General features: G+C 39.5%; 1 protein-coding gene across 9 annotated transcripts in view; it reads right to left on the minus strand.

Annotated features, from left to right (window-relative positions):
• The window catches only part of pik3c2a (phosphatidylinositol-4-phosphate 3-kinase, catalytic subunit type 2 alpha), a 161849-nt gene that overhangs the window by 15888 nt on the left and 122567 nt on the right, over positions 1-23394 (minus strand). For all 9 annotated transcript variants that reach the window (XM_069898227.1, XM_069898189.1, XM_069898184.1 and 6 more), the window contains 7 exons: positions 14210-14398; positions 11743-11836; positions 10135-10229; positions 6555-6735; positions 4513-4614; positions 2287-2379; positions 1492-1621 (listed from right to left, as the gene is read on the minus strand). In XM_069898227.1, coding sequence (XP_069754328.1) covers positions 1492-1621; positions 2287-2379; positions 4513-4614; positions 6555-6735; positions 10135-10229; positions 11743-11836; positions 14210-14398 — 884 coding nt within the window. The remainder of the gene's footprint in view (positions 1-1491; positions 1622-2286; positions 2380-4512; positions 4615-6554; positions 6736-10134; positions 10230-11742; positions 11837-14209; positions 14399-23394) is intronic.

Raw genomic sequence — 23394 nt, forward strand, 5'->3', positions numbered from 1 at the left:
TTGTAGTATATCTTAGGAATTTTACTAAAACAGATCTTGGCTTTTGTTGTGATTGTGGTTTAAAGGTCAATGCTCTATGTGCCCTTTCTATTTCCATTTCTTGCTGTAGTTCTGGACATCCTAGGATCCTAGGGATCCAATCTTTTATAAACTCTCATATTCTTGCCTTCTTCATCTTCCTTAAGGCCCACTATCTTTATGTAATTTCTTCTGTTATAATTTTCCATTATATCTATTTTCTGAGCTAACAGTTCTTGTGTCTCTTTAACTTTTTTATTAGATTCCTCTAATTTCTTTTTTAAGTCCTCTACCTCCATTTCTACTGCTGCTTCTCGTTCTTGCACCTTGTCCATTCTTTTTCCCACTTCTGATAAGGTCATATCTATTTTATTCATTTTCTCTTCTGTATTGTTTATTCTTCTTCTTAAATCATTAAATTCTTGCGCTTGCCATTCTTTAAATGACTCCATATATTCTTTAATAAGAGAAAGTATATCCTTTATCTTGCCTTTCCCTTCTTCTTCTATTTCACTGTACTCTTCCTCTTCCTCTTCTTCCTCTGGGTTGGCCATCTGCTGTTTCTTTGTTGCCCTTTTCTTCTCTTCTTTCTTGTTTTCATTGTCTTCTGTGTTCTCCTCTTGCTGCAGGTGTTCTGCAGCTGTCGTTGCCGGCTGTGGAGATCGACTCCCCAGCTGGTCACCCCTCCCGTCGGTGTGTTTTTTTTCATGCGCATGCGCGGTTGCGCACTTTTACTCGGCTCAGCGAGCCATTTTTGTAGTCCACTTTCTACCGACCTGAGGGAGCAGGTTTCTCTCTCCACCGCGGGCCTCTTCGAACAGGTAAGGCCTTTTCCTTCATCTTCCGTTGTCTTCTCTTCCTCTCTTCTTATCGTTGGTTTCGACTTTTCTTTTTTCGTCGCCATCTTCTTTCCACCTTTATATTCACTTTACTTTGATTTTTATTTCTGTGCCTTTGTGTTTTGCTTTGTTTTTTCTGACTTTTCTGGAGAGGGCTGGAGTTCACCGTCCGGCCACTACTCCATCACGTGACTCCTCCATTATTCTTTCATCATTTAACTTCTGTCACAATCGATTTTCATTTAATAATTTCAATATCTGGCCTCATCTTGAGCAGCTTACAGAAGGCAACAAGTTTCCACGAATCAGTGGCCTTCGTGGTGGTAGCTGGGGGCAGGAGATCTGAAAGCAACAAACCTGACCAAAAAAATCTGTATTTCTGCCAGTAGATTGGTGAACAATGGACATGGCAACAGAATTTACATACAAGATCTGTGTTTTTATTTTTTGCCAAACTATTTAACTAGGATTTAAATTTGGGCAAATTTTATCTTTTATTTCCCCCCCACCATCAACCGTGCAAGGGCAAAACATTTACATGATTATCGGTTGTAATTAAGTGCAGAGAAGATGTGTACAATTTGTTGCAAAAATATGCAGTTTTAAGACTTGCACACATCTAAATCTAACACACCTCTATCCTTTCCTGTGGAAAGGCATTTGAAGATGACCATGCGCAAGTCCAATCCCTCCTGAAGCCAGATTTTGTCCATAATCTTGATCATCTGCAGTGCCAGCATGTCTTGCCGCAAATCTTCCCCAATCTGTGATCAAGAAGAAATATTGTCAATGCAAGTTGTAAAAAAAAACATTTTCCAATGACTGTCAAACAGCTGCACAGATCTTATTGGAAAGCTGGTTTGTGAACATGGCATATCATCTAACATATTCATAAATTTCACCCCAATTATCTGATGGTGTAGAATCTATTAAACTCTTTGGCTTGGCTTCGCGGACGAAGATTTATGGAGGGGGTAAAAAAAGTCCACGTCAGCTGCAGGCTCGTTTGTGGCTGACAAGTCCGATGCGGGACAGGCAGACACGATTGCAGCGGTTGCAGGGGAAAATTGGTTGGTTGGGGTTGGGTGTTGGGTTTTTCCTCCTTTGCCTTTTGTCAGTGAGGTGGGCTCTGCGGTCTTCTTCAAAGGAGGTTGCTGCCCGCCAAACTGTGAATTAAACTAATTCTTATGGAAATTGCCTTTTACACTCGAAGGTTAGGAAGAAACGTCAGCAAGATATAGAACGTAAAATGTGGAAGCAATAGTTAAAGTTCAAAAGGGTTGGGAAAGAAAAATAATGCTTGATCAAGTAAAGGGTGAAAGAGCAAGACCATAGCTGACTTGGACATCTGAACTAAAATTACTTAACCTTCTCTGTCCTTCACTCACAAATTTGGTATGTTTAGGTTTGACTACAAACGTTAACATACCTTAAACATAACATTGATTTCATCCCCCAGTGGATCAGCATTCACCAGAGTTAGCTTCAGAGGAACTGCATTGGAGTTGAAGAACGAGCAAGCCTATGAACAAACAGGAGACATATATAACTAGAAAAGAGGAAGTTGCGCTAATAATTGTAAGTATCAGAGGTCGAAATTTCAGCATTTTGCTAAACACAAACCAACCCCCAAATGAGTCGAAGAAATCTGATGTGCTGAGTTTATGGTGGAGGGAATGTGGGGGATAAATTTTCTGGAATGTATGAAAATTATAAAAAAATAAACTGTAGCATGATACACATAAGATCTCCGGAATGAGAACTAAATACAGTTGATGCTGATTGATGAGCAAGATCAGTCTGATCGCCAGTGACAGTTTTTTGAAAAATGAAAGTTAACTGCATGGGTCAATGCTTTCATGATTTCTGCAACTGCGCAATGTAATTCAGAAGTCTGGTCACATGCTGGCACACTGACCTTCCACTCAGCAGTTGGACTTGACAGCAGCAAAGGGTTAAAAAAAAGTTATTTGACTGTCCAGAAAGGGGACCTCAGGTCCCACCACTAATTGCCATTGCAGAAAGCATGGCGACATGAGTAGCTTGAGGGTGGGGGAGAGTGAAGAGCAGCCCAGATAAAGCATGATCGGGCCCAATATGCAGTTCAAGTTTCGATTGTAAAAAAAAACCACTAGTTGCAAACAAAAATATATTTGTGTGCATTGCACTACTTTGCTGATCAGCAAGATCCCCAAGGGGGCATGTGGTTTGAATGTAGGATTTCCAGTGAGATGCACTTTGGCACAATTATCCCTAAAGTATCTATTAACTCTGCAGTATGTCTGCATTAAAATGAACTTTTATTGTGGTAAATTAAGAAAAAAAATACACAATTTTAGAAATTCTACTTTTACAGGTGTAGAAGTACAACATTTGCTTGAGAGAATTCATCATGCAAATCAAAATGCCCATATCCTAGCCCAATTTGAAAGTTGAAAGCAACAAAAAACATTCTAAAACTACCAAGATCAAAAATCTAAAGAATTCCAATTAGAGCCACTGAATAATTAGGTACCAGAGGAGGTAATGAAATTTGAGTTCGTTATCATCTGATTGTACATATCTCTCTCTTTGGCTTGGCTTCACAGACGAAGATTTATGGAGGGGGTAAATGTCCACGTCAGCTGCAGGCTCGTTTGTGGCTGACAAGTCCGATGCGGGACAGGCAGACACGGTTGCAGGGGAAAATTGGTTGGTTGGGGTTGGGTGTTGGGTTTTTCCTCCTTTGCCTTTTGTCAGTGAGGTGGGCTCTGCGGTCTTCTTCAAAGGAGGTTGCTGCCCGCCGAACTGTGAGGCGCCAAGATGCACGGTTTGCGGCGATATCAGCCCACTGGCGGTGGTCAATGTGGCAGGCACCAAGAGATTTCTTTAGGCAGTCTTTGTACCTTTTCTTTGGTGCACCTCTGTCACGGTGGCCAGTGGAGAGCTCGCCATATAACACGATCTTGGGAAGGCGATGGTCCTCCATTCTGGAGACGTGACCCACCCAGCGCAGCTGGATCTTCAGCAGCGTGGACTCGATGCTGTCGACCTCTGCCGTCTCGAGTACTTCGACGTTAGGGATGAAAGCACTCAATGAATGTTGAGGATGGAGCGGAGACAACGCTGGTGGAAGCGTTCTAGGAGCCGTAGGTGATGCCGGTAGAGGACCCATGATTCGGAGCCGAACAGGAGTGTGGGTATGACAACGGCTCTGTATACGCTTATCTTTGTGAGGTTTTCCATCGGCCGGCTCCCCACCATGACTACCAGCCCCCCCACATCTCCATCGGGCACACAAAACTCAAAACGGTCAACCAGTTTACCTATCTCAGCTGCACCATTTCATCAGATGCAAGGATCGACAACGAGATAGACAACAGACTCGCCAAGGCAAATAGCGCCTTTGGAAGACTACGCAAAAGAGTCTGGAAAAACAACCAACTGAAAAACCTCACAAAGATTGTACATATACAATCAGTCAAAACAGCCTTGTTCTGAACCACAAGTGCACACACATACACAGCGCATTGTAATCGCATATAGTAGTAACAAAAAATACAAAATAAATAGGCATTTTTGGAATGGTTTACCAAAATAAAAGATGGCCCATAACAAGGAGATAAGTCAATGTTTAATCTGCATTTTAACCAAGTTTTGATGAGGTTTAAGATACCTTAACATTTAGTTCTTTTGCTACTAGGCTTGGATTGAGGGGCAAACGACACTTATTTTCGAAGAATGCCTGCACACGCTCCAGGCCTTCCTGAAGGACAGCCTTTTAAGAGAAAACAACAACACTGGTATTTTAGCCACATTGTAAAGTTATTCTACCCTTACTCGTTCATATTACCCTACGTGTTTACAATATAATACCATTATTGGTTTAGAAATTTTACATCAACTACAAGCAGCAAGATATTTTGCTTTGTTTGTTAGCCAAAACGTAGGATCCAGTGTAGATTTTGCCTATATATATCAACACTTGCATTTTACAAGTAAATTAGCTTTGCTAAATATCTGTCAAATTTAACAATGGTATTGATTTCTAGAAGCAAGGCAAAGGTATAGGTAAAACACACACAGTGCTGGAGAAACTTAGCAGGTAAAATAGTGTCCTTTACATTGCAATGTACAGATGATAAGTACAAGGATAAGCAAAACTAAAAAGGAGGCTCTCGATGCAGACAGGGTCTATTTATTTTACAGTCTTAATGCAAATCAAAGTACAAGTGCATTTGGCTAAGATAAAATGCTCCCCCCCCCCCCACTGGATGGTGAAGCTCATAATGCATGACAATAGATAAAAGCCAACCATTTTGTATTTTGGACAGAAGAGACTGCGGATGCTGGAATCCAAAGCAAAAAAAAGCATTGCTGAGGAATTTAGCAGATCAGGCAGCATCACTGGAGGGAAATAGACTATTGACATCGAGTCAAAAACCAGCTTCAGCAGTGAGAAAGGAGAGGGAAGAAGGGCAGAGTTAAAGAGAGAAAGGGAAGGGGTCAGCAGGTGATCTTGGGCTGAGAAGGGGTGAAGGATGACAAGCAGATGGAACCATATAGGAGGAGGTGGGGGTGGGGTAGAGTTGAGAGACAGAGAGAGTGAAAGTGGAGACAGCTGCCGAAGGAAGGAGATTGGGTGAACTTGTATCAGGGAGGGATGGAGGACAGATGGGAGAAATGGAGGAGAGGATGTGTGTTTGGATGGTGGAGAAGGTGGGGTTAGGAAAATAAACTGGAGGACCTGGGAGAATGAAGAGGAGAGAGAAAAGGACTGAAGGAGAGCAGGTTACTTGGAGAGTTCAATGTCGTTGGTTTGTAAACCACCCAAGCAAAATATAAGGCGCTGTGCGGCCTCACTCTGGCAATGAGGGACAAACAGGTTGGTGTGGGAATAGTAGGAGGATTTAAAATTGGTAGCAATCAGAAGCTTCAGCTGATGTGTTAAGACACAGTGCTTAAGATGTTGTCTAGTCCACACTTGGTTTCATCGAGGACTCCGATTGGAGGAGGCACATATTAAACTCTACCTCACTTGGAAAGACTTCCATCCCTGGATGGAGGTGAGAGGGCAATGTGGGAGGAACTTGGGAGAGGCCTCATACAGGTGATACATCTCCTATGTTTGCAGCAGAAAATGCCATTGGGCCAGAGGTGGGGGAAGGGGAGGGATGGGCAATGATTATCCACTTCCCATCGTGGATGCTGCATCACCTGCTGAGTTCATCCAGCACTGAACCGTAGCATGGGTTCGCAAGGTCCTTAAGGCAGTAGGAAGAAAATATTGTAACAAATGGAGAAGAAATAGAACAACAGCACTCAACAGTTAAACATATAAGCAAACCTTCCAAGAGTAGATCAAGCTTCAATTGCTCAATTACCTAAATTTTAAGATAGGGAGCAATCTGACATTTCACTTTCGAAAAAAAAACAGCACATCTACTCAGGCTTGCAGAGTATATGCTGGTATACAAGTACAGGAGAGGAATGTTCTTTGAAAAAAAATAATCTGATGTCATTCTATATGGATGAGAGATTAAACAAAGGGGAGAAAGGGAAAACAGGCAGAGCACATGACTGGTTGAAAAAACAAAGTGGATCTACAGTTAAAGCTGTTGCCAACTCATACTTTATGTTTATCAAACCTTGATCAGTTCGATACTCAAGCGTGCAGAGACATGTAGTGCTGTGAATCTATTCACTTTGATGCCATACCTGCCTTGCTGATCCACTGGCTTGACGAACTTTCTCTGCAACCACTGCCAGTTTCCATACAAGTCTGGTCTGCATTTCAAACTCTTGTCTCAAGCCCTTCCCACAGACACAAAGTAGGGCACCCAAAAGGAGCTCATATCGCAGCCCAAAATATGGGTCATGAAGCGCATCATTTAACAGCCTGTAAAGTTAGAGGATCATTAAATATCAAAAAAAAACCTAAATAACAAGGTTCAATAATGCTTACCATCTGCCAAGGCAATGCAACTGGAACAATCATCTAATTTGCTTGCAATATTAACCCATGAAGAAGAATGGCTGAGTCAGAAACATGACATACCAGAAATTCAAGAGTGTCAGGGGTCAGAAGTGAGTGTTGTCACTATTACTAAGGAGAAGGTGCTTGGGAGGCTGAAGGTGGATAAATCACTTCATCCAGATGGACTATACCTAAGAGCCCAAAAGAGGTAGCTGAAGAGACTGTCTGCATTAACAGTGATTTTTCAGTCAAGAGTGGTTCCAGACGACAGGAGAATTGTAAATGTTACTACACTGTTTTAAGAAGGGAGAGAGACAAAAGACAGGAAATTGTAGGCCAGTGAGCCTAATTTCAGTGGTTGGCAAAATTTTAGAGTCCATTATTAAGGATGAGGTTTCGAATGCTTGGAAGCACATGGTTTCCTTCAGGGGAGATGATGCCCGACAAATCCTTTGGAGTTCTTTGAAGAATTAGCACGTAGGACAGACAAAGGAGTACAGGTTGCTCACATGCATTTTCAGAAGGCCTTTGACATGGGACTGTTAAACAAGATAGGATCCCATGGTATTACAGGAAAAGTACCAGCATGGAGAGAAGATTGGGGATAACTGGCACAAGTCAAAGAGTGGATTACAGGAGGCCTTTTCTGGTTGATGATGACTAGAGGTATTCCGCCAGGGTCTGTGCTAGGTCTGCTACTTTCCACGTTGTACGTAAATGATTTGCATGTTGGAATTGATAGCTTTATGGCCATGTTTGCAGATGGTAAGAATATAGGTGGAGGAGTGGGTAGGTAATACTAAGGAAGTAGGCAGTCTGCAGAAGAACTAGGATAGGTTGACAGAATGGACAAAGAAGTGGCAGATGGCATTGGGAAGTGTATGGTCATGTACTTTAAAAGAAGGAATAAAGTAGATTATTTTCTAAATGGGGGGTGGGGGAGAATTCAGAAACCAGATGTCCGAATTGACTTCACTTGGCAGGATTCTCAAAAGGTTTACGTGCAGGTTGAGTTAATAGTAAGGAGGATACTTGCAATGTTAGAATTCATTGAGAGGGCTAGAATAGAAAAGCAAAAATGAAACTACAAAGGCTTTACAAAGCACTGGTCAGATCACATTTGGACGATTGTGAGCAATTTTGTGCCCCACATCTCAGGAAGGATGTGCTGTCATTGGAGAGTGCCCCAGAGGAGTTTTACAGGAATCATCCCAGGGATAAGAAGGTTAACATACGAGCAGTGTTTGATAGCTCAGCATCTGGACTTGGAGTTTATAGGGATAAGGGGGAAGAAAACTCAATAAAACACTGTATTGAAAGGGCTAGATAGAGTGGATGTGGAGAAACTGTTTCTAGAAATGGGAGAGTAACAGACCAGAGGGCAGAGAATGGACCAGAGTAAGAGCACCTGAATAAGAGGATGTCTTTTTAGAACAGGGATTAGGTTTCTTCAGTCAGAGGGTGATGATTCAGTGGAATTCATTGCTACAGATGGCTCTGCAGACCAAGTCATTTGGGTAGATTTAAAGCAGACATTGAAAGATTATTGATTAGTTATGGCAAAGGTTACGGGGAGAAGGTGGAGAATGGGTGTGAAAAGAAAAGGTAAAAGTACATCAGTCGTCATTTGAATGGTGGAGCAAACGATGTACTGAATGGACTCATTCTGCTCTTAGTCCTACAGTCTACACAAGCTCAAGTCATTTTGCTTGTTTATCAGAGGAACGTTTTCAAGAATGGGTCATCAGACTGAATCAGTGAAAGAAGTGAGAGAGGTGTTGATCACTTAGAATCAGAATTTATTGTCATGAACAAGTCATGAAATTTGGTGTTTTGTGGCAGCGTCATAGAGCAAACGTTCACATCATCACCATCTTACAACCTCACTAGAAAAAAAAATAGTGGTGCACAAAAAGTAAGGCAGGGTCTTGGATTCATTGATTATTCAGGAATTTGAGGAGAGCGGGGAAGAATCTGTCCTTGTGCTGTTGAGTGCTCGTCTTTAGGCTCCCCCCCAATAGTAGCAGAGTGAAACGGGCCTGGCCTGGGTGGTGGGGGTCTTCGAGGATAGAGGCTGAAAACTGAAAGGGTGACAATTGCAGCCAAAGCCCTTTTGTTTGGATTGGGGAGATATTGTGGAGAAGCGGTTTTAAGAGGGCAGGGTGGAAATGGTAGGAGAGGGGGCACATGGAATTGTGGTGAAACATGACAGACATGGGCATAAGATTGATAAGGAGGAAGATGATTGTACAGAGTGAAGTGGGTGAGTGGAAGACAAAGGCTGTCAGTACTGGAATCTGGCAAGTACATAAGGTGAGAATGGTGGTACAAAGAGAGAAGAGATAGAACCAAAGTGGGAGGGCTGGAGGAGGGGTGGTATCATGGAAGAATGCAGTGGGGAGATGGGTTAGAACCAAAGAGGGGGGGGGGGGGGAATGAGAATAGGTAGGAGAGTGTGTGAGTAGGGAAAGGGAAACAAAAAGGGATGGGGGGGGGGGAAACTCCTATAAAGATGCCATCCTGTTCACTGCATCAGCTCTCAAGATGAGGCCTTGCGTTGCAGGACACCTGAAATGTCAGCCTGCTTCAAGTTGTGAGGAAGTGTTTAGCTTCAGATTCCAGCACCTGTAGTCTCCAACATAAAGAGAACACTTGGCCTTGGACAATACCAACACCAATATCTGGAGTTCATTGTGAAATTGTAAACACTTGCGAAGAGAACAGCAAAATTTATGATTTTACGATGATATATCTGGATGCCACTGTAAGTTTTTGTGATTTTCATTGTGGCCTCTGATATCCACCTACATTCTTGCTGTGCTATAAATCATTCCTGCATAAGTGAACGTTAACCGAGGTTTGTGTCAGTCTTTAATTAGCTTACAGAGAAGTCACAGTCCCTTGAAATAAAATATATACAGTAAAACCCGTTATCCAGAATTCAAGCAACCAGCAGCATCAAACAAATGGCAGAGAAATCGCAGAAAATAAATCGGTAAAAAAACAGAAGTTTAAAATTGGTACCCCTAGCAGTTAGTTCACCAACCTCGCAACATGCAATCTCAAGCAACCGGAAAATTCATTTATCCAACACCTACTAATCCTCATAGGTGCCAGATACCAGGGATTTAACTGCATACAGATATCTAATTGAACTGAATACCATTACATAACCTTTCTATTTGTTTCAGTACAATGAGAAAGCAACTTTAGCAAAAAATGAATCATCCACTACCAGGACTTGCTTTTTCCAAGCAAGTCAGCTGATAATGTAACATTTATTAGGCACACAAAATTCATGGTCAAATGTTATCATCTTACCAGTACAAGTGGTGTGCAACACAAACATTTCCGAGAGCTCGAGATAAAAGAAATTTCACTAAGGCATTGTCCAGATGACACTCATGCTTTATAGCCTATAAATCAAATATACAGCAACAATGTAAATCACACTATCTTAGGGAAAACATTAAATTCTAGATCTTAAAATAAAGCAATTTCTGAAACAGTAGGAATGCATGCAATTAATTTTTTTTTAAAAATTATGTTCTGTAAGTGATGAGCATTTTTCAGGAGATTTAATATTTTTTTTTAATTTAAAATTTAGACATACAGCACGATAACAGGCCATTTTGGCCCACAAGCCCATGCCGCCCAATTACACCCAATTAACCTACAAGCCCCAGTAAGTTTTGAACAGTAGGAGGAAACCAGATCCCCGGGGAAAATGTACAAATTCTTTAGCGTGAGAATCAAACCCCGCTCCTGATCTCTGGTGCTGTAACAACATTTCACTAACCGCCACGCTAACCATGCCGCCTCCTGCATATATTTCTGATTTAAAACTGTATAGATGTTTTCTTCTAAATGATTTTAAATCAGAAATATATGGAGAAGTTTTTTTTTTAAAACTCAAAAGCAAAATTAATCAGATGCTGGAAGTCTGAAACAAAAATTGCAAATGTTCAGAGGTACTTGGGGCATTGAGTTAATTTATAGGGAATTGCATTCAAGAGTAGACAGGTCATGTTGCAACTCTACAAAGCTCTAGTGAGACCACATTTAGAGTATTGTGTTCAGTGCTAGTTACCTCATTACAGGAAGGATGTGGAAACTATGAAGAGGGTGCAGAGGAAAATTACCAGGAGGTTGCCTGGATTGGAAAATAAGTCTTATGAGGCAACGTTAGCAAAACTGGGACTTTTCCCTTTAGAGTGCAAAAAAATGAGAGGAATCTTAATCGAGTCCACAAGATTACAAGAGACATATATAGGGTGAACAGCCAGCACCTGTTCACTAGGGTAGGAATAGCAAACACCAGAGGATATGCGTACAAAGTGAAGAGAGGGAAGTTTAGGAAAGACATCAAGGATGTTTTTAAAAAAATAAACACAGAGAGATATGGATGCCTGGAATGGCTTGCCAGGGATGGTGGTGGAGGCTGAAACATTAAGGGCATTTAAGAAACTTGTAGACAGGCACATGGATGGGAGAAAAATAAAGGGTTACAGGGTAGAGAGGGTTTAGTACTTTTTTAAAATAAGGAATTTATGGGTCGGCACAACATCGAGGGTCGAAAGGCCTGTACTGTGCTATAGTGTTATATATTCTAGGTGTAGGTGTGATCTGCAGAAAAATGTTCATGCTTCTTATAAATTATCTTTTTTCCCCACAGAACAATTAATTAATTTGAATAGTAACTATTTTTAAGCCATACGGCTTCTTAGCAGAATAAATAAATATTAAAGGATTATAACTTTATCACTACTCAGAATGTTTCAATTTGGATATAACCCCCATCTGATTTAGTCTAATTATAATCTCCTCTGAGGTAATATAAAAACTCCAATAAAAAAATTCCAGTAGATGACAGAATTTACATCATAATCATTCAAGTGTTTTCAGATTATGAATAAGAAAATAACATACCTCAACAAACTGAGGCAGATAATCAACCAGTTCATCGTTAGTCATTCGTTCAATCCAATTCACTGCTATACTTCTCACTTCCTTGTCTGCAAATCTGTAAAGAACCTTCATGACCAAATACTCAAAGCATGCTACTTTAAGATTCAGACAAATTAATCTTTTTAGGTTAATTTAGAGATACAGCATAGAGATACAGGCCATTTTGGCCCACGAGACTATGCTACCCAAATACACCAATTAACCAACAAAGGGAGGAGGTGTGGGCATAAGTATGGCACCTCCCCACCATTAGGGGGTCCAAAACAGTCCTTCCAAGTGAAGTAACACTTTACTTGTGAATGTGCAGGGATCGTCAACTGCGTTTGATGCTCCCATTGTGGTGCCCTCTCCATCGAAAAGACTGGCCACAGACTAGGAGATTGTTTTGTTGTGCACCTTCACTCTGTCCACTGCAATAGCATGGATCGTCCAGTGGCCAGCCACTTCAATTCTCCGCCCCATTCCCATGCTGCTATGTCTATGGTCTAATGCAATGCCAGACTGAGACCACTTGCAAATTATTGAACATCTATTTAATGGAAAGGTATGGGAATGAAATGGCATGAGTGCAGAGTTGGCGTAAATGGGTGCTTGACAATTGGCACCAACTTGATGAGCTGAAAGACCAGTTTCCATGCTATATGACACTATGAATTTTGAATTAGAATCTTCAACCGTCCAGTTCCAATAAAATAAATATACAATATATAATCTCAGTTGTTTACAGTTGAATTGCAGATTGAGCAGGTCCCAGACACAGATGAATCTCATAAGGATTCTTACATTCTTCCATTGTTCCTTATGGTACATTGATACGTTCTATTAAAAATTCAGTGTTGAGAAAGTTAGAATGCATGTAGATTTTGCCATTTTTTCCCAATATGTTACAAGTTTCAGTATGGTCCTGCAGAGGGAAAAGTGGGCTAAAGACAGGGAAAACATTGCCTAGAAAAGTGGACCAGGAAAATGAAAGGAATCCAAAACTTTGGGGATGGGAAATATTGCTCAGATGGGCGCAAAAAGAATATCTTAGCTTTGAAGTAAATAAAAGTGGATTTCCTCAAATAGCACATTAAGCATCAAAGATCATTAAACTCCAATGCACACTCAACATTTCTTTGTCTGGTTACAACTACATCCTACAGCTTTACAAAAAAAATTGATGGATAGGAAAAATTTGAATATGAAGATTTCTGATGTCCATCGACTTAATGTAAAGTTTTTTTGGTAATTATACTTTGGCTTGTATTCACTGCAGACAGGTATGATAGGAAGATGTCACAAGGTTAAAGGGTGAACAAGTAGTTAATTGCCTTGCATTTTTTTTAAATAATTTGGTAATGAAGGTTGTATGTAAATTAATGATTGTTATTATTGGTTTTACAAAATAGTGGGGATACATGAAAGGACCTTCAGAATTTAAGGGACTTTGGACAGAACTGAAAGCCTAACCTGCTCTCCTTTTCCTTTCCCCCTCCCTTCCCTCCCCCCCCACCCCACTCCCCCCTCCATCCCTTTCCCTCTCTAATCACCTAGTTATCCCTCCTCCTGCTGGGCCCTCCCTCCCTCCTCCACTATTGTGATCATGCCTCCCCCTTACCCTTTTATTCAGAAAGTGAAATTCAATTGTACTCTGAAGTACAAGTGGTCAATGATCGTAAAATCCCATAACTGGCTGCAGTATGAAGAGCCACAAGACTCTTTTATTGTCATGTAATAAAATAGATGTACCATAATACAAAATTGCCTTTAGTTTGTCATAAGGCAAAGATTCACCATCAGCAGAAATTGCCTGGAGTCCCTTACAGTCAGAGAAAGAGGAGGAAAAGGGAGATCCTTCAGAGTGTCCGCCAATTTGCCTCCAGCGCTCCTGTGGCTACAGCACTGCATAGACTTCAGTCCAAACCATTGGCAACCTGAGCTCCGGATCCAAATTGACACGATCAGGAAGCCTTCAGCACCTGAGGCCCCTCGACACCCTCTCACATCCCTGTTCTGACACCTGGTACCTGTTCAGCCAATCTCCAGCAGTCCTCAGCCTGGTGGGAGTCCTTTGATCACAATCACCATCAGGTTAGCAGCCTGACGGCATTAACCTAGTTTTCCGGTTTCTGCTAACCTGCTCTCCTTTCCCCCTCCCTTCCCTGCCCTCCGTCAGTTCTCCACCCCTTTCCCTCTCCAATCACCTAGTTATCCCTCCTCCCCTTGCTTGCTGCTGCGCCCTCCCTCCCTTCTCCACTATTACCTCCTCCCTTTGAGATCACATCTCCCCCTTACCCTTTTATTCAGACACCTGCCAACATTTTTCCATACCTTGATGAAGGGCTCAAGCCCAAAACGTCAACAGAGAATATATCTATGAAATGGTACATAGTCATACCAAGGTTCTATTTACAGTGGTAATTGGGACAAAAGTCAGAAATCTTACTTGGAATCTAGTAACTCCAGAGCAGAGATGGGAGGTAGTGGTGTCCACTGATGGAGAAGAGAGTAGATCTCTGGGAGGGCATCCCAATCCCAACTTGGTGCACTGGCCAGTATCTTGGGAAGGCTGTTAGCATGGGAAAAGCAGTACTGCCTCTTGTCCCACAAAAGTTCTTTATCTGCCTTGGACAGTCTATAGATGAATAGAAATGCTTGTTAAAACAATAATATCCATTATGCTTATTGTAAAGGATAAACAATTTCCTCTGAAAAATTATAACTGCTATTTGATTCTTTTTCCTCCAAGGATATTCTTTTTTTTTCACTGTTCACCATATCACAATTTTATTTATTCATTCAACAAGGTTATTACATACAGTAAAAAAAGTACATATTGTGAACAATAAAAAAAAATATATAAAAAAAGGGAAAAAAAAGAACTCCCCCCCTCTCAGCCAGCTCTCTTTAGGAGAGCCAAAAAGAAAAAAAAACTAAAATATATTTACTAAAATCTAATCAAAGTAAATTTAAATGTAAATATTCTGAATATAAAGACCACTTATTAAGAAAAAATGAATAATTATCATGTAAAACGTGATTTTTTTCCATTACCAAACAAGTTTTCATCTCATTTTGCCATCTATTAATATCAATCACATTAGCATTTTTCCATGTACTTGCTATACATTTTTTTGCTACAGATAAAGCTAAATATATAAAAGCAAACTGAAATTTATCTAATCCCAAATTTTTCAAAGGCTTCAACTTATCTAACAAAAATATTGCCGGGTCTAAAAGTATTTTAATCTAATACAAATGTTCCAAAAACAATTGAATTGCTTTCCAAAAAACAAGAGTCTGATTCACTAAAACCATTTTTTTTTAAATAACTTTTCAGGTGTTAAATACAATTGATGTAAAAAATTGTAATTAATCATTGCATAACGAAGATTTATCAATCTAGTAACACTATCATGACAGATATCTTACCAGTCATCCTCAGAAAAAATAAAATTAATATCCTTTTCCCATTTAATCTTAGATCTATCCCATCCCTTTTTTTCCACACTCTCCTGTAATATTTGATACATCAATGAAATATATCCCTTCTTTGGTACAATCACAAGAAAAGATTCAAATTTAGTCAATTTAGGTAAAATCATATCTCTACCAAATATTTGTTTTACAAAAGATCGAAGTTGATAATAAACGAATAAAGAATTCTCATTAATACCAAAATCTTACCTCATTTGATTAAAAGATAAAAATTTACCTTCTTTAAAACAATCCCCCAAATTTTTTATACCTTTAGATTTCCAATGTAATAAACATTGATTATGCATTGAAAAAGGAATAAGTTGATTGTTATATAACGGTGTTAAAGTCAATAATTTACCCTTAATTCTTATCATTCTATTTTTCCTCATCCATAACTTCATTAAATGCTTTAGTATGGGCACATTATATTGTTGTAATAAATTTAAATTCCACCGAAACAAAAATTGATGCATTTCAAATTCAAAAATGTTCACCATTTCAATTTTAGCCCAACTAGGGGGCCGTTCCAAATCCATTAAAGAACTAATAAATTTAAATTGAGCTGCCTCATAATAATTTTGAAAACGAGGTAAACGTAATCCTCCTAATGCATATTTCCAAGTTAATTTATTCAAAGCTACTCTCGGAAATTTACCCTTCCATAAAAATTCCCTAACCATTTTATTTAAATCTCGGAAAAAATTCTTATTAAGTAAACACGGAATTGACTGAAACAAATATTGTATACGTGGAAGGATATTCATTTTAATTGTATTTATTCTTCCAATTAAATTTATAGTAAGAGCCTTCCATCTAATCAAATCAGCTTTGATCTTTTTCATTAACGGTATAAAATTTAATTTATATAAAAGATTGATAATCAACATCCACATTTATACCCAAATATTTAATTCGATCAGTCCACTTCAAATTAATAATATTCTTATAAACTGAATAATCTCCTTCACCTATCGGTAAAATTTCACTTTTTCCCCAATTAACTTTATATCCATATAAAGATCCATGTTGAGTTAAACACTCCTTCAAGTGTAAAAGTGACTGAGCTGGTTTTGTTAAATACACCAATACATTGTCAGCAAATAAATTAATTTTATACTCCTCAACTAAAACTCTCATACCTTGTATCTGTACATTTTGTCGTATCAGCTGTGCTAAAGGTTCAATTACTAACGTAAACAAAGCTGAAGACAAAGGACAACCTTGTCGAGTTGAATGGGTTAATTTAAAAGGTTCCGAGATCTGACCATTTGTCAATACCCTGGCTATTGGTTTATTAATATAAAGCTTTAATCCAACCAATAAAAAAAGGACCAAACTTAAATTTCTCTAAAACTTTAAATAAAAAATTCCACTCAACTCTATCAAAGGCCTTTTCTGCATCGAGAGATATCACCATCGGATGGTCAGGGCACTGTCGATATTTATTAATCAAACTAATCACTCGAAGAATATTATCTGAAGCATATCTATTCTTTATGAAACCTGTTTGATCAACATGTATCAACTTAGGTAAAATTTTACCCAATTGATTCGCTAATACTTTAGCTATTATTTTATAGTCTACATTTAACAAAGAAATTGGTCTATGTGAAGACACCTTCAACGGATCTCTATCCTTCTTAGGAATTACAGTAATTAAAGCACTAGAGCATGATTCAGGTAAATCATAATGTTCATTAATCTGTCGTATCACATCTCCAAACACTGTAGATAAATCATCATAAAATACCTTATAAAATTCAACCGAAAACCAGTCAGCACCAGGTGATTTTCCATTCGGCATTTCCATCATAGCCAATTTAATTTCTAAATCAGTAAAAGGAGCCTCCAGCTCCAATATGTCTTCTTCTTCTAATACCGGTAATTTCAACATTGATAAAAAGGAATCAATCGATCGACTCTCCTGTTTTTTCCTCAGAAGTACATAGTTTCTTATAAAATGAGTAAAACTCATCATTAATCTCACGAGGTTTATAAGTAACAGTTGAATTTTGTCTGACTGCATTAATAACCCTTGATACCTGTTCTTTCTTTAACTGCCATGCAAGTACTTTATGTGCTTTCTCACCCCATTCATAATATCGTTGTTTAGATCTATTAATCAAGCATTCAAATTGATAAGATTGCAACATATTGTATTTCAATTTCAATTTAGATAACTCTATCTTCTGATTTTCTGTCACATCTCTCTGAAATTCCTTTTCTAATTCATCAATCTGTTTCTCTAATTCAAGGCTCTCGGTCAAATAATTGAACAGAATTAACATTCTCTTCCAAGAAAAAATTGATTAGTTTTTAAAAAAATTCAATAAATCCGGTTTTTTTTAAACAACATCGTATTGAATCTCCAACAAGAAGCTGCATGAATTTTTTCAGAACTCTCATAAGTAAAATACAACAAGGAGTGATCTGAAATTGCCCTACTTTTATATTCTGCTTGAAATATTTTCCCTTGTAAATGTGCCGATGAGAAATCCTTCTCTGTTGGGTTGAGACGTCGCCAAATGTCCACTAAATTAAGATCTTTCATCAAAGCTCGAATTTAAATTGCCATTTTGGATTTTTTAACATTTTTTGGAAATTTATCTAATAAAGGTTCCAAAACACAGTTGAAATCTCCTCCAACCAAAACATTTTCATTAGCTTGTCCCAGAAGCAAAAATGCATCCGAAATAAATGCTTCATCATCTACATTCGGTGCATAAATGTTAAGTAAAGTCCAAAATTCATTAAAAATCTTACAACTCAATTTAAGAATACGTCCTGCATTCATTTCCATTGATTGTAATTCAAAAGATAAATTTTTATGTATTAAAATTGCTACTCCCTTAGCTTTAGAGTTAAATGAAGTCAAAAAAAGAAATGTCCAACCTTGTCCCTCTTCAATTTCATACTTTATTTTTCATTCAAATGTGTCTCTTGTAAAAAAGCAATATCAATTTTCATCTTTTTGATATATGCCAAAACTCTCTTATGCTTGATTGGGTTGTTTAATCCCTGAACATTAAAAGTAGCAAACTTCAAACTTGACATATCTAATACAATTACTAAATACCAAAAATAATCACAAAATTAATAACAACAAAGAAAAAAAATTATATATAGAACCCCCAAATTAAAATATATAGGCCCTCCAAATAAAAATAATATTCATTAATATAAAGAAAAAAAAATTTTAAAAAATCCCAAAAACTACCAAAAGGTAGTAACTCCCTAAAAAAAACTGGGTGTGGATTACCCACTAGTGACTGATGACTAAAAAAGAAATGAGTGCAATCCCCTCCTCCCCAGCTAGCCAATCAAAAATATTAACATATTACAAAAAAAAAATTTCAGCCTTGAGATTCCAGTCTAGATGGTGAACTCATTTCAAGAGTAGATCAACTCTTTCCATTCCCGTTCTTTCCATTTCTGCCATTTTTCCCATTTCCAAGACCATCAGATTTTTTTTCAGGAGATAATGGTGCACTTCTTCTTTGTCCTCTGACATCTGGTAGCGAATTAGCAAAAACCATTGCCTCATGTTCATTCTCAAAGAATTGAGACTGATAGTTTCCATAAAACACTTTCAACACAGCAGGGTAACGAAAAGCAAATTTGTAACCTTTACGCCATAAAACGTCTTTAAGTGGATTAAATTCATGTTGACGTCTGATAACATCTTGACTCAAATCAGGGTAGAAGAAAACTCTACTATTCTGAACCATCATGGAGCTTGCCTTTGTCTTGCATTTTGAACTGCAAGTCGAAGAATTGTCTCTCTATCCAAACAGTTCAAACAGCGAACTATCACAGCTCTTGGAGGTTGACCAGGTAAAGGTATTCTTCATAAAGCTCTATGTGCTCTTTCCAATACCAATCCATCAGGAAAAGACTCTTTCCCTAACATCTGGGGAATCCAATTTTTTTTAAAATTTGACAGGATCTTGACCTTCTATACCTTCTGGTAAACCCACAATTTTCACGTTATTTCTTCTGTTTTGATTTTCCAAATAGTCTATTTTTTTTGTTAATTCTCTTTCCATGGCTTCTAAATCTTTAACTGATTTTTCCACCTTTATTATTGTTTCTGTATTGGATTGTACCTGTTGTTTACATTCAGAAAAGGAAGCTTCAAATTTTTAAAAAAGTTTTCCCAATTTTTTTTAACTTCTGCCTTAACCACAGTTAAGTCTGAACTCATATCAGTATTCATTTGAACCAGCTGATTGAATTGACCAGTAATGATATCCAAATAAGAAGCAATACCTTCAAACATCGTGTAAACAGGTTGAGATGCAATTTGCAATGCAGGATCCGGTTCCACAATTTGTAACTCACTTTCTTCCAGCTCTTCTTCCATTTCCTGTATAGTGGTAGAGTAAGGTAAGTCCTCTTCTGGTTGTACTTCAAAAGGCAGCATTCTAATCGTTTTGCTGTGAGTTTGGACACCTAATGACGACCCCCCCCAACTTCCTCAGGGGGTCATCGCTGTTCTCCCCCCACAGACCATTTTTTAATAAAATTACGGAATCCTCCATAATTAGCAGCGCTACTCAAACCCCCAGTCGCTATAGATTGTGTGTCTAACGTCACAGCTCTCTTCCTCCGCACTTCCATCTCTTCCAAAAGGGTTATTCTTTGTGGCAAGCCCCCAGGTTCGTGCCCAACTTCTTGGGAGCGCGTTCCTTCTTCCACAAAACGGGTCGAAGCAGCGCCATCTTGAGACTGGTGAGTGGCTGTTACTTTAACTTTTGTCCCCACAGGCGATCGCTGAAGCTTGGGGATCGCTGAAATCGAGCCCGAGGCTGTTTCAGGTCATTTAGGCCCCAAATCTTCTGTACCCAGAAACTATATTTTCTTTTGTAACTGAGACTTAGTTTTTTTTTTACGTTAGTAGCCATAATGGCTCACCAAAATATCAAACTAAAAATTAAAATTAAAAAATTTAAAATAAAGGGTTAAAAAACAGGTACTTAAAAGTCTGATGAGAGAGGGCAGGAATTACACGTCTAGTCTCTACGCCATCTCGCCACACCCCCCCCCCCCCCAAGGATATTCTTAAGTCACAAGCCCTTCCTCCAGTATTTGTCCAAGAGGGATGTATTTTACACAAGAGCTGCATTGATGAGTGCAGCTTCAACAGTGCTCGAGAAGCTTGACATCATACAAGACAGAACGGATCGCTTGGTAGGCATCCCATCCACAATCCCTCACTCACTCCACCACCGAAGCGCAGTTGCATCAATTTGCATCAATGTAGGATGCACTGCAGCAACTCACCAAGACTCCTCGGGTAGCTCAGCAAATTCCAAACCCGTGACCTCTATCGGCTTGAAAGACAAGGTCAGCAAAAGCATGGAAGCACCACCATCTGGAAGTTGGCCTCCAAGCCGCAAACCATCCTGCTTAGGAAATACATTGCTGTTCCTTCATCGCAACGTCAAGATTCTGGAACTTTCTCACTAACAGCCTTGTGAACATAAGCACACCTCAAAGACTTCAGTGGTTCAAGAAGGCAGCTCATTACCACATTTTCAAGGGCAATTAGGGCTGGTTAAAGAAATACTGGATCAGCCTGCAAAGCCCCCTCCCTTGACTGCATATTGTTATAAAATGGCCACAGATGGGAGGTTACTGCAAGGACATAATACAAGGACTAGTTTAAAATGCTGACTTTTCCTCTCCCTCCACAGATACTGCCTGGCCCACTGCATTCCTCCAGCAGTTTTCCTTTTTGCACTATGAGCCTCAGTTGTGATATAGGTTCATAGTTATGTACACGTACTGACATTTTATCCAGGCACATGCTCGGAGGAATTACTATTTAGGACAGTAACGAGAGATATTGCACTCACCTGCATTGCACCAGTCTGCTTGCACCACAGAAATTCAGACAATGTATTATTTGGAGCTAAATTGCAAGCACCTAATGTGCTGCTCAATTATATTTTTAGTCCTATTCAATTTGTATCTATGTATGGTGGTAAAGAATGAAAGTGATCTTCAAGATGTGGCACTTCAGTTATTTGAACTGTCTACCAATATCTACACAAAAATGACAATATTGGAAAAGATAAAGGAAGGAAATAAATAGATACATATTGTGTACATCTGTTACAAGCATTTGACCTCTAACAACTTGATCCTGGCTCCACCCACATTTCATCCTGCCAAGAAGCCAGTTTTTGTTGCATAAACAATTCAGCTCTGATCAACTAACTCAGCAGAGTGGATGTTGAACTTCGGTTATTTTGGTCTGTTTGGTTAAATGACATCTTGTTTTCACCAACAAATGGCAGGAGAGCAAGATATTTTCAGTCTTGATGGAGGACTGATTCAATCAGACATTCTGTTTTTCAGATTCAGAATTAATCTTTTCAGTCTCAATTTAAAAAAAAAATGCCATCTGTCATTGTGCAATGAATGCCAGACCATGAGCCAAGAACTCATTTTCAAAACTTGGGTTATTACAACTTGGCATTGTTTCAGCTCTTTTTAAAGTCAACTAATTCACTGAAGCTTTTCAATCTTCTTCAGCATGATGCTGAACCAAGCCATGAAAGACCTCAACAATGAAGACGCTGTTTACATCCGGTACCGCACGGATGGCAGTCTCTTCAATCTGAGGCGCCTGCAAGCTCACACCAAGACACAAGAGAAACTTGTCCGTGAACTACTCTTTGCAGACGATGCCGCTTTAGTTGCCCATTCAGAGCCAGCTCTTCAGCGCTTGACGTCCTGCTTTGCGGAAACTGCCAAAATGTTTGGCCTGGAAGTCAGCCTGAAGAAAACTGAGGTCCTCCATCAGCCAGCTCCCCACCATGACTACCAGCCCCCCCACATCTCCATTCGGCACACAAAACTCAAAACGGTCAACCAGTTTACCTATCTCAGCTGCACCATTTCATCAGATGCAAGGATCGACAATGAGATCGACAACAGACTCACCAAGGCAAATAGCGCCTTTGGAAGACTACACAAAAGAGTCTGGAAAAACAACCAACTGAAAAACCTCACAAAGATAAGCGTATACAGAGCCGTTGTCATACCCACACTCCTGTTCGGCTCCGAATCATGGGTCCTCTACCGGCATCACCTACGGCTCCTAGAACGCTTCCACCAGCGTTGTCTCCGCTCCATCCTCAACATCCATTGGAGCGCTTTCATCCCTAACGTCGAAGTACTCGAGATGGCAGAGGTCGACAGCATCAAGTCCACGCTGCTGAAGATCCAGCTGCGCTGGGTGGGTCACGTCTCCAGAATGGAGGACCATCGCCTTCCCAAGATCATGTTATATGGCGAGCTCTCCACTGGCCACCGTGACAGAGGTGCACCAAAGAAAAGGTACAAGGACTGCCTAAAGAAATCTCTTGGTGCCTGCCACATTGACCACTGCCAGTGGGCTGATATCGCCTCAAACCGTGCATCTTGGCGCCTCACAGTTTGGCGGGCAGCAACCTCCTTTGAAGAAGACCGCAGAGCCCACCTTACTGACAAAAGGCAAAGGAGGAAAAACCCAACACCCAACCCCAACCAACCAATTTTCCCCTGCAGCCGCTGCAACCGTGTCTGACTGTCCCGCATCGGACTTGTCAGCCACAAACGAGCCTGCAGCTGACGTGGACTTTTTACCCCCTCTATAAATCTTTGTCCGCGAAGCCAAGCCAAAGAAAGAAAAGATTTATAGGATGATCATTTCATTTATCCATAACTGATGATTTACTAACTCCAGCTAAATGTTGCATTTTATCTTTTACTTCGTTGTTGGCCAGACATGCTATTTTGATTAAGTGGAAAGATAATACCCCATCTATTCATGCACAATGGCTAAGGGACATTATGTCCTGTTTAAACTTGTAAAAAAAAAATTAGGTGTGCAATTAAAACATTAGATTCCTAATGTTATGGGGCCTGTTCATGGACAAGTACCATAATCTCTAGGCTCAGTGTTAATACAGAATTTTGGCACAGTGTTGTCTCACTTCAGGAGTGAGCTACTTTGTTTTATCAATATTAACTTTCATCCTTGTTTAGGGGTAGTGGTTTTGGAAAATTTAAATTTATTCTGTCCATTCTTTATTATTGTGGTTGTATGTATGATTACTTTTGTAGTGGTTTTCTTCATCTTTTCTCTGCAACACATTCCAT

Source organism: Narcine bancroftii, chromosome 1 (genome assembly GCF_036971445.1).
Source record: "Narcine bancroftii isolate sNarBan1 chromosome 1, sNarBan1.hap1, whole genome shotgun sequence".
NCBI classification, from domain to species: domain Eukaryota; kingdom Metazoa; phylum Chordata; class Chondrichthyes; order Torpediniformes; family Narcinidae; genus Narcine; species Narcine bancroftii.